General features: G+C 44.7%; 1 protein-coding gene across 1 annotated transcript; it reads right to left on the bottom strand.

Moving 5' to 3' along the window:
- Positions 1-400: 400 nt before the first annotated feature.
- On the bottom strand, positions 401-10,485 carry CRLS1 (cardiolipin synthase 1). Its single transcript, XM_069954691.1, has 7 exons — positions 10,046-10,485; positions 6,790-6,927; positions 5,106-5,235; positions 3,827-3,912; positions 3,322-3,390; positions 2,330-2,421; positions 401-860 (listed from the first exon to the last, which is right to left on the bottom strand). Exons 1-7 carry the CDS (start codon positions 10,376-10,378, stop codon positions 773-775), a joined length of 936 nt encoding a protein of 311 aa, XP_069810792.1. The 5' UTR covers positions 10,379-10,485; the 3' UTR covers positions 401-772.
- Positions 10,486-12,601: the final 2,116 nt, after the last annotated feature.

Here is a 12,601-nt window from a genome sequence, read left to right as displayed (position 1 = left end):
GCTGACCCACACCCAGTGGGAGGAAACCCCCACCCCTCTATGATACGGCCCCATTGATTCTGGCAACCGTTCCAAATACACTGGGGTAGATTTATCAAACATGGTGTAAAGTGAATCTGTCTCAGTTTCCCCTAGCAACCAATCAGATTCCACTTCTCATTTTTTAAAGAGTCTGTGAGGAATAAAAAGTGGAATCTGATTGGTTGCTAGGGGCAACTGAGCCAGTTTCACTTTACACCATGTTTGATAAATCTCCCCCCTTAGTATTATTAAATGTTTCACACAGCAAATACTATATAAAGACAATGCAGATTTTTTTTACACTGTGTGTGTGAACCTGGTCTTATCCACTCAGGATATCACTGGTTTCTCTTCTAGTTACCACACAAAACATACGGTATACAGAACACATCTGTTTATTAAGTACATGTGATTTCCCTTATAAAATTATTTTACATCTAAGTGCAAATCAGGAAGAGTATACAGAAGAAAGTCTTCTTTATCATGGTAATACCACATCCAAAAAGGAAAAAAAATAGACAAAAAATTCATCAGATATCGACAGAAACCATTTCTACACTGGGAGCTTCTCTGCCAACCATTCCACGAAACCATCAAGTTTATTATAACAAATTCAAATATTGAATATTAAGTGTATAAATAAGATTATTCCACGTTGATTCGGATGAGTCCATTGATCATCAGTATCCAGCAATAACATAGAAGAGGTGTCCTATCCTACATGTTATAGTTCCAAGTGTAGTCCGTTCTTTTACTTATTGTTCAGAACCTTTACTGTCTTTTGTCCATAATAGTAATAGCTATACCCTGAGGCCACGGTTGTGAAAGCAGTGATACACCTGTAGATACATGAAAATGACATATGAAATATCATACAATCATAATAGGCTACACATGACTATATATCATCAGGTTCATACCACTAGCGGGGAGGAAGGGGGCACCCACAAACACTCCAATGCCGCTAGAAGACCACTTTTCAATTAAAGGGGTTATCCAGTAAAAAATCTTTTTCTTTCAGATGAACTATTTTCAGAAAGTTATATAGATTTGTAATTTACTTTTATTTACATATACCTATCAGCTGCAGTATGTCCGGCAGGAAATGTTTTCTTTCCAGTCTGACACAGTGCTCTCTGCTGACCTCTCTGTTGGAGATAGGAACTGTCCAGAGCAGGAGAGGTTTTCTATGGGGTTTTCCTACTGCTTTGGACAGTCCCTGTCTCGGCCAGAGGTGGCAGTAGAGAGCACTATGTCAGACTGAAAAGAAAACATTACCTGACAGACATACGGCAGATGATAGGTATGGGAAATCTTGAGATAAGTAAATTACAAATCTATATAACTTTCTGAAAGCAGTTGATTTGAAAAATAATAATAATAATAATAATAATAATAATAATAATAATAATAATAATAATAACAATAATTTTCTGGGTCAATTTCCACAAGAGGTTCCAAGTGTAGTGAGACTCAAAATAATGCCCTGTGCAACTAAAATTCAGTTACAAGTAATCAATTAATCGGTAGTATTAAGAGTCACCTCTGAAGTCAGTGATTGGCTAAGGGCCCTATTCCACCGGACGATTATCGTTCGCATAATCGTTAACAATTAATCTTAAACGACCGCTATTGTGAAAGACCTGAAAACGCTCACTCATTTTCATAGAACGATAATCGTTACTTATGATCGTATTTGTGATCGTTTTTTCTTTGCTATTGCTTTTTTATCTATTGCGAACGACCGAGCGACGTCTTATTCAATGCGAACGTTTTGCGAATGAGCAACGATAAAAATAGGTCCAGGTCTTATAAAGCGATCAACGATTTCTCGTTCGGTCGTTAATCGTTAACTGCATTTTAACCGAACGATTATCATTTAGATTCGAACGATTTAACGATAATCATCCGGTGGAATAGGGCCCTAAGTATCACCAGGAAGCAGTGAGGAGCAGGGACCTGGGCACTATTCTATTGGAACCGCAGGGGTAGGATATGGGGCAGTTAAGGTGAGTACCAGAGGATGAGGAAGAAGAAGAATTTACCGACATCCCATTCAAAGGAGTATGTAATTAGCCAACGTCTTCAATAATTCTGCAAAATTACTCCTACTGTATGTCATTCCGCCTATTACTTATTTTAAACATTCAGTATTATCAGTAGTTTCCCTGTAGATACAAATACGAATCTGTATTAAGGATGCCATGTCAGGTGCTGATGCGTGGGAACGCTAGGGTTTAGACCTCCACAATAAAAATTTTAGGACAAACAATAAGCATAAGTCTCCAATATTCTATCTCTAACTCACCATAACGCTTGAAGATAGACACTATCCACATAATCAAATACAGGAGCCGCAAGTGACGCTGCCACCAGTATTAACTGGACTGCGGTGTTCATCTGAAGAGACAAAATTTATTCGATTTCTTGGGTACTGAAACTTGGCCGTTAAACAGGACCCCAGATCATGAACGTTATATAGCAAATAAGGCTAGGTTCACACTGCGTTTTTGCAATCCGTTTGTGTGCATCCGTTTTGATCCGTTTTTCCGTTGTAAAAAAAAAAAAAAGGATCAAAACAGATCCGCTTTTTTTTTTTTTTTTTTTTTTTACAGACAAAAAAGTAGTGTCAGCTACGTTTTTGTGTTTGTCAAAAAAAAAACGCTGTGTGAACCTAGCCTAACAGGGAACAGTAAATACAGTCAGTAATCTATTACTCCCTAGAAATGTTAAAGAGATCCTATTAGTTTCATGCATCGGGGTGGTCTCTGGCAGATTCTCCCCACCCCACTGGCCCCCAGTGATATATCAGTCCCTTTTTGAGTATAAGGAGAGATCTATCACTTAAGGCCGCCAGGAAAGACAGAATCACCCCAATAATTCATAGGGCAGCATGCAAGTCATGACAGGTTCTCTTTAAGGGGGAACTATCAGCAGGTTAGACGAATCTATATAGTGCCGGGGACGCTGAGGAGTAAGGTATGTCCCAGGCTGTTGGTTGCGGTAAAATACACTCCGGAGCACCATTAGGAGCACTGCCGCGTCATCCGGTCCTCCCGCTCCATTGATTATGATTAGAAGGAGCTGCTCCTAATGGTGCTGCGACTAACAGCGCAGGACCAGCATAACACACATACCTTCCCACTCAGTGTCCCTGGCCCCTTAATAATCTATATAAATGTATGTGCTATTTGTATGACTGTAATATAATTATAGAGGATACCTAATGTTAGGAGATGTTATGTCCGATATACGAAAAACACCAAGTGACTAGACATGGACAGACAGGTATATACTCACCTTACTGATAAACGTTGGCTCTAACTGAGCAGTTGCATAGCAAGGGTTAAAATATCTACCAAGAGTTCTCTAGAGAAAAAGAAGAATCAAAGAGTTGAGATTTAAAAGATCTTATTAAAAAATAAAAAATAAAATCAATCATACAGCAAAACCAAACTCCTTCCTAACACCTGGGAAGCGTTAACATAAAGCTTCCTGTACATTGCTTTATCATTGAACAGAACAGTATGCAGTGAGCTCCCTCTAGTGGTGGCAGAAGGCAGGTGTTCTGGCAACCAAATACAATTTACCTATAGGTCAGAGGTAGGAAACCTTGGCTCCCCAGCTGTTGCAAAACTACAACACTAAAGCTAAAGCTTTGGCTGTTCAGTCATGATGGGAGTTGTAGTTTTGCAACAGCTGGGGAGCCAAGGTTCTCTACCCCTGCTATAGAATAACATACACTGCTGGTGTGAAATAGCCCTCTATAAAGTGTTACACAGGCAATCACTACTCATATACTTACTGGAGGTGGAAGGGTTCTATAGCGGACATAAAAAACAGCACCAATCAAGGCTAAATCCCTCAGAATGATCCCGACTGTCAGAGGAACTGAAAAGCAATATAACCAGACGTTACAGAACCTGGATTATTTTCCATAAAGTAAACCTGAAGTTACAATCCTCTAAAGATTTTGCAGGGTGCAACTAACTGATTAGAGAAAAGTTAGGCTGGTAACATTTTTATTTTCTGATTTTTTATTTTATTTTCTTGTCCTATGTTAACAGCATTCTGAGAAATGCTTTACAGCATCCACCAGGACCTTATCAACCTGTAGTCAATAAGACAACTTATTGACTTCCATAGGTGAGTGCTGTGGGCATCCTCTGTGACCCGTGTAAAAGTCACTGTGCAAGCAGCGGGTGACGATGACAGGTCACTATCCCCAACTCTAAATGGTCACTGCTCTATAGTCTACTATGTGTGCATGTGTGAGTACTCCATAGCAAGAATTACACTTCCGTCTCTGCCACAATAGATATTTGATGCAATTTCCTCCAATTGGCCATTTTAAAAGGAGTTATCCAGCAAAAATCCTTTTTCTTTTATATCAACTGGTTTCAGAAAATTATATAGATTTGTAATTTACTACTATTTAAACATCTCAAGTTTTCCAGTACGTATCAGCTGCTGTATGTCCTGCAGGAAATGTTGTTTCTTTCCAGTCTGACACAGTGCTCTCTGCTGCCACCTCTGTCCGAGACAGGAACTGTCCAAAGCAGAAAATCCCCATAGAAACTGGCATTAGTATCAGCCATAGGTGTGAGGTGCAGCAGCTCTCCTCTCTCTCCATGTCCTATAAATCTCCATAGAAAACCTCTCCTGCTCTTGGCAGTTCCTGTCTCGGACAGAGGTGGCAGCAGAGAGCACTGTGTCAGACTGAAAAAAGAATATACCATTTCCTGCAGGACATACAGCAGCTGATGAGTACTGGAAGACTTGAGATTTTTAAAGAGAAGTAAATTGCAAATCTACATTACTTTCTGAAAACAGTTGATTTAAAAGAAACAGATTTTCGCTGGACAACCCGTTTAATAAAAGAGCTGTCTATAGTAAACAATTTATCTTGGTAGTTTACAAAACCACCACTAAACATTGGCGTAAATAACACTCTGTTGGAAAAGGAAAAACTTTGGCACAGGCTTATTTTTCTCTGAATCGCCATTAAGCATGAAGGTAAGTTTGGGGTGAATGTGAATCATAAGAACAACAACCTAAACCATTTCAGGATGGCACCCTCTTACCTGGGATCAGGTTTGCATACGTCAGGCAGACATATAAGACACTGATCAGGATTTTGTCCGCTAGTGGATCAAGTGCACTTCCTAACGCTGACTTCTGATTGGCCCAGTTCCTTGCGATATATCCATCCAACTATAAAGAGGAAATCTACATTAGAATGACAATAACCTCTTGGCCGTATAATGTATAACAATGTATAACACTCATTTAAACATAGAAAACTAAAAAATATAAAAATATATATATATATTTTAAATAATATAATATTATATAATATAATATAAAGTTAAAAATAATAAAATAACATATAATAATAATAATAATAATAATAATAATAATAATAATAATAATAAAACAGAAAAAATAGTCCCTCTAATCTGTTCATGGCTAGTTATAAGGCATTTTGGTGAACTCTAGAGGAGAGAAGAACATCCTATGTACACTCACCGGCCACTTTTTTAGGTACACCTGTCCAACTGCACGTAACCACTTAATTTCTAATCAGCCAATCACATGGCGGCAACTCAGTGCATTTAGGCATGTAGACATGGTCAAGACAATTTCCTGCAGTTCAAACCGAGCATCAGTATGGGGAAGAAAGGTGATTTGAGTGTCTTTGAACGTGGCATGGTTGTTGGTGCCAGAAGGGCTGGTCTGAGTATTTCAGAAACTGCTGATCTACTGGGATTTTCACGCACAACCATCTCTAGGGTTTACAGAGAATGGTACGAAAAAGAAAAACCATCCAGTGAGCGGCAGTTCTGTGGGCGGAAATGCCTTGTTGATGCCAGAGGTCAGAGGAGAATGGGCAGACTGGTTCGAGCTGATAGAAAGGCAACAGTGACTCAAACAGCCAACCGTTACAACCAAGGTAGGCAGAAGAGCATCTCTGAACGCACAGTACGTGGAACTTTGAGGCAGATGGGCTACAGCAGCAGAAGACCACACCGGGTGCCACTCCTTTCAGCTAAGAACAGGAAACTGAGGCTACAATTTGCACAAGCTCATCGAAATTGGACAGTAGAAGATTGGAAAAACGTTGCCTGGTCTGATGAGTCTCGATTTCTGCTGCGACATTCGGATGGTAGGGTCAGAATTTGGCGTCAACAACATGAAAGCATGGATCCATCCTGCCTTGTATCAACGGTTCAGGCTGGTGGTGGTGGTGTCATGGTGTGGGGAATATTTTCTTGGCACTCTTTGGGCCCCTTGGTACCAATTGAGCATCGTTGCAACGCCACAGCCTACCTGAGTATTGTTGCGGACCATGTCCATCCCTTTATGACCACAATGTACCCAACATCTGATGGCTACTTTCAGCAGGATAATGCGCCATGTCATAAAGCTAGAATCATCTCAGACTGGTTTCTTGAACATGACAATGAGTTCACTGTACTCCAATGGCCTCCACAGTCACCAGATCTCAATCCAATAGAGCATCTTTGGGATGTGGTGGAACCGGAGATTCGCATCATGGATGTGCAGCCGACAAATCTGCGGCAACTGTGTGATGCCATCATGTCAATATGGACCAAAATCTCTGAGGAAGCTTCCAGCACCTTGTTGTATCTATGCCACCAAGAATTGAGGCAGTTCTGAAGGCAAAAGGGGGTCCAACCCGTTACTAGCATGGTGTACCTAATAAAGTGGCCGGTGAGTGTATATATCAATGGCATCAGCACTCACCAAATCTGTTATCCCAGCAAGAACGAATATTCCAAGTGCGAGGTTAAAGTCTTCTCCAACAACGAGGTAACCGAGGACAGGAGAGAGGCCGATCCTGGTCATGGACAGGAGATTCGGTATCGTCCAGGGGTTTTCATACTGCAGAAGAGAACCAGTGCTGGGGGTCAGTACAGGAATACACGGCCGCTCACCGTCCACCTCTATTAATGTTATACATCCTATCAGGGATACTAGACATGGTGGTCACTGGCAGTCGTCCTGGACTAGGTGGCGTAATAATTAAGTAATTAAAAGTAGTAGAACTATAATAATAGCCACATAACAACAATAACCCCTGCAGTACCTACACTAGCTGTATAGGTGATGATAGCGTACTACTACAAAAAGGGTTTCCAGGAAAATTTATCCACAAAATATCGATATGAGACCTGTGGCGTGCCGACACCTGGCATACCCCGGCTAATCATCAGCTGCTTGCCAGAGCTATGACGCTGACAGCTCCGTACACTGTGTAGTGGTCAAGCTGGGTTACTACACCTCAGCTCCCATTAAAATAAATGAGAGCTGCACTGCAGTAACCCAAAGTAGCCACAATATAATGTACGGCGCTGTCTGCTTCCTGCTTTGTTTTACTGTATATTAGTGCTAGCTCACCTTTGGCAAATAGCTGATGATTAGCAGAGCGGAGGACATGTGTTTCCCAGAAAGCCTCTTTAAAGGGAAACTAAGAGCAAGTTGAAAGAATCTAACCCCCATAGAGCAGGAAATGCTGAGAAAGGAGGATACAGCCCCATCCACCCGTCTTACTGCCCCTCCTTATGAATAATCTGCAGTGGCCAGAGTGATGTCACGTCAGAGAAATGTGGATGGATTGGTACACCTATGGCTGTAGGGCAGCCCCCAGTGCACCAACCCTCCTAATTAACATTTCATCCTCAGCATCCCCAGCCCTATGGGTACGTAACAGCAGGGTAGAGCCTTCTAACCTGCTGACAGCCTTAAAGTGACTGTACCACCAGGCCCAGTCAGAAGCATTGGAGGCGGCCGACCCACCCCCAGTGGGAAGAAACCCCAGCCCCTCCATGACGTGACTCCATTAGAATCAATGGAACCCTATCATAGAGGGGCTGGGGTTTCCTCCCACTAAGGGTGGGTCGGCCGCCTCCAGTGCTTCAGCCTGGGCCTGGTGGTACTGTCACTTTAAAGGGAAACTATGTTCTTCAGGCATTTTTTTCTGCCATTGTTGCATGAATACAGACAGTTTTTAAGTAGTTACCGCACAGTTATAGCGGCAGTGATGTGTATAGTAGTAGAAGATACATAGTAGTAGTTATAGCAGTAGTGATGGGAGTAGTAGTAGGATTTATGGCAGAAGTGACTGGTATATAGTGGTATATAGTAGTAGCAACATGGTAGTAGTTAGAGGATTAGTGATGGACACAGTAGGTTGTAGCGGCAGTGATATGAGAAGTAGTAGGTAGTATATAGCAGCACATATGTAGCAGCTGTAGTAGTAGGTATATAGTTATAGATATGTAGGGTAGTAGTAGGTATATAGTGCTGTAGTAGTATTGGATACAGTAGTAGTATATAAACAGTGTTATTTATAGCAGTAGTGATGCATATAGTAGTAGTAGATATATAGCAGCTGTAGTAGTAGGTATATAGCAGCTGTAGCAGTAGGTCTACAGTGTTCCTTATAGCGGTAGTGATGGATACAGTAGTAGTGGGTATATAGCAGTAGCCATATAGTGCTGCAGTAGTAGTGGGTATATAGCAGTAGGTATAGAGTGTTACATATAGCAGTAGTGATGGATACAGTAGTAGTGGGTATATAGCAGTAGCCATATAGTGCTGCAGTAGTAGTGGGTATATAGCAGTAGGTATAGAGTGTTACTTATAGTGGTAGTTATACTAGAAAGCACATAGTAGGTAGGTGTATAGTAGTAGATGTATAGCAGCTGTAGTAGTGGATACAGTAGCAGTAAGCACATAGCAGTAGGTATATAGTAGCACATAGTGGTAGGTGTATAGTAGTAGGTATATAGCAGCTGTAGTAGTGGATACAGTAGCAGTAGGTATATAGTAGTACATAGCAGTAGGTATATAGCAGCTGTAGTAGTGGATACAGTAGCAGTAGGTATATAGTAGTACATAGCAGTAGGTATATAGCTGCTGTAGTAGTGGATACAGTAGCAGTAGGTATATAGCAGCTGTAGTAGTGGATACAGTAGCAGTAGGTATATAGCAGCTGTAGTAGTGGATACAGTAGCAGTAGGTATATAGCAGCTGTAGTAGTAGTGGATACAGTAGCAGTAGGTATATAGCAGCTGTAGTAGTAGTGGATACAGTAGTAGTAGGTATATAGCAGCTGTAGTAGTGGATACAGTAGTAGTAGGTATATAGCAGCTGCAGTAGTGGATACAGTAGTAGGTATATAGCAGCTGCAGTAGTGGATACAGTAGCAGTGGGTATATAGCAGCTGTAGTAGTGGATACAGTAGTAGTAGGTATATAGCAGCTGTAGTAGTGGATACAGTAGTAGTAGGTATATAGCAGCTGCAGTAGTAGTGGATACTAGGAAGCACATAGCAGTAGGTATATAGCAGCTGCAGTAGTGGATACATTAGCAGTAGGTATATAGCAGCTGTAGTAGTAGTGGATACTAGGAAGCACATAGCAGTAGGTATATAGCAGCTGTAGTAGTGGATACAGTAGTAGTAGGTATATAGCAGCTGCAGTAGTGGATACAGTAGTAGTAGGTATATAGCAGCTGCAGTAGTGGATACAGTAGCAGTAGGTATATAGCAGCTGTAGTAGTGGATACAGTAGTAGTAGGTATATAGCAGCTGCAGTAGTGGATACAGTAGTAGTAGGTATATAGCAGCTGCAGTAGTGGATACATTAGCAGTAGGTATATAGCAGTTGCAGTAGTAGTGGATACTAGGAAGCACATAGCAGTAGGTATATAGCAGCTGCAGTAGTGGATACAGTAGCAGTAGGTATATAGCAGCTGTAGTAGTAGTGGATACTAGGAAGCACATAGCAGTAGGTATATAGCAGCTGCAGTAGTGGATACAGTAGCAGTAGGTATATAGCAGCTGCAGTAGTAGTGGATACTAGGAAGCACATAGCAGTAGGTATAGGGGCAGTAATGAGAGGCTGCGGTCAGGCGGATGACCCCGGCCGGCAGGTGGCGCTCTCCCAGCACACAGGGCCCGGGGTCAGGCAGTATGACAGGCGGGCGGGGTAGTCACCAGGTCGGGGCGCTCCCTCGGGGCCGGGCCGCTCTCCTCTCCTCCCGGGCTCTCGCTCTTCCCGGATCGGTGTCGTCCCCTCCCGGTCCCGGCGCAGGGCCGCAGCAGCAGGGGCAGGTGCCCGGCGGGGCGGCCGTGCAGGGCCCGGAGCAGGTGAGCGGAGAGCAGCGGTCCCGGCCTGCCTCCCGGGGTGTCCCGTACATGCCCCCCCGGCACATGGCGGCTCCGGGCCCAGGGGTCCTGGAACAGGTCGCGGCCTCTCAGCAGCCGGCGGACCGGGCAGCTCAGCGCAGACACCGGGGAGCGGCCTAGCAGGATGGCCAGGACCGACATAGTGAGACTATCCACCGGCCCGACAGCTCGGGCTCACCGTTCCCCATGCAGCCGACCGGCCCCACACCCGTCCGTGCTGTCTGTGCGACACACTGCATGCTTTACGGCGTTAACCCTTTCAGCCTCCTGAGTAGTGGCTGCAGAGCCGGAACATAACATAGTGGCTGTACAGGGGGGTATAACCAGGGCCGGCCTTAGGGTAGATGGCGCCCTGTGCAGAATATTCTTTTGGCGCCCCCCCCCATCCCCATCCCCATCCCAAGCCTATCTCTTGGAGACACACACTGTATATACTGCTTACACAGACAGATACAGTCACATATACACATACAGACACACGGGGGAGGTTCATCAAACATGGTGTAAAGTGAAACTGGCTCAGTTGCCCCTAGCAACCAATCAGATTTCACCTTTCATTCCTCACGGACTCTTTGGTTGCTAGGGGCAACTGAGCCAGTTTCACTTTACACCATGTTTGATGAACCTCTCCCACAGTGTATATACTGCTTACACAGACACACAGTATATATATATCCTGAAAACACAGACACACATACAGTCACATATACACATACACACCACACATACCCACCACTGGGAGTTGTTGTTGTCCTACCACACAGAGCCACACAGGAGCATGCTGGGAGTTGTTGTTCTACCACACAGAGCCACACAGGAGCATGCTGGGAGTTGTTGTTCTACCACACAGGAGCATGCTGGGAGTTGGTGTCCTACCACACAGGGGCATGCTGGGAGATGTCCTACCACACAGAGCCACACAGGAGTATGCTGGGAGTTGTTGTCCCACCACACAGAGCCACATAGGAGTATGCTGGGAGTTGTTGTCCTACCACACAGAGCCACACAGGAGTATGCTGGGAGTTGTTGTCCCACCACACAGAGACACACAGGAGTATGCTGGGAGTTGTTGTCCTACCACACAGAACCACATAGGAGTATGCTGGGAGTTGTTGTCCTACCACACAGAACCACATAGGAGTATGCTGGGAGTTGTCCTACCACACAGAGCCACACAGGAGCATGCTGGGAGTTGTTGTCCTACCACACAGGGGCATGCTGGGAGATGTCCTACCACTCAGAGCCACATAGGAGTATGCTGGGAGTTGTTGTCCTACCACACAGAGCCACATAGGAGTATGCTGGGAGTTGTTGTCCTACCACACAGAGCCACACAGGAGTATGCTGGGAGTTGTTGTCCCACCACACAGAGACACACAGGAGTATGCTGGGAGTTGTTGTCCCACCACACAGAACCACATAGGAGTATGCTGGGAGATGTCCTACCACACAGAGCCACATAGGAGTATGCTGGGAGTTGTTGTCCTACCACACAGAATCACATAGGAGTATGCTGGGAGATGTCCTACCACACAGAGCCACATAGGAGTATGCTGGGAGTTGTTGTCCTACCACACATTGCCACATAGGAGTATGCTGGGAGTTGTTGTCCTACCACACAGAGCCACACAGGAGTATGCTGGGAGTTGTTGTCCTACCACACAGAGCCACACAGGAGTATGCTGGGAGTGGTTGTCCTACCACACAGAGCCACACAGGAGTATGCTGGGAGTTGTTGTCCTACCACACAGAGCCACATAGGAGTATTCTGGGAGTTGTTGTCCTACCACACAGGGGCATGCTGGGAGATGTTGTCCTACCACACAGGGGCATGCTGGGAGATGTTGTCCTACCACACAGGGGCATGCTGGGAGATGTTGTCCTACCACACAGGGGCATGCTGGGAGATGTTGTCCTACCACACAGAGCACTAACACACACAGAGCACACATAAACTCCACTAACACACACAGACAGAGATAGTTATACTCACAGTCACACTGCAGTAGTAGTGGAGGATGTCTCTGCCCATGAGGAGAAGCAGGTAGGGAGGATCACACTGCTGATGTCTCCGTCGGGGGAGGGGGCGGGGTTATGGGCCTCTGTGAGCTGGGAGACGCTGTGGGGGGCGGGGGATGGGGGCCAGGCTGCAGTCACATGTCCGGGGAGAAGAGCTTCCTCGGCTGCTGTGCAGAGGCAGGGGACGGATATATGGCCTCAGGGATGCAGGTGGCGCCCCCTTCCTGCCGGGAGTGCACAGCGCCCTGTGCGGCCGCACTGCTCGCACACCCCTAAGGCCGGCCCTGGGTATAACACAGGGTGGGGGGCAGTACAGGGGGTATAACACAGGGTGGTGGGCTGTAC

This window comes from Dendropsophus ebraccatus, chromosome 15 (genome assembly GCF_027789765.1).
Source record: "Dendropsophus ebraccatus isolate aDenEbr1 chromosome 15, aDenEbr1.pat, whole genome shotgun sequence".
NCBI classification, from domain to species: Eukaryota; Metazoa; Chordata; class Amphibia; order Anura; family Hylidae; genus Dendropsophus; species Dendropsophus ebraccatus.
Note: the sequence above shows the minus strand (reverse complement) of the source record. Positions and strands in the feature narration are given on the sequence as shown.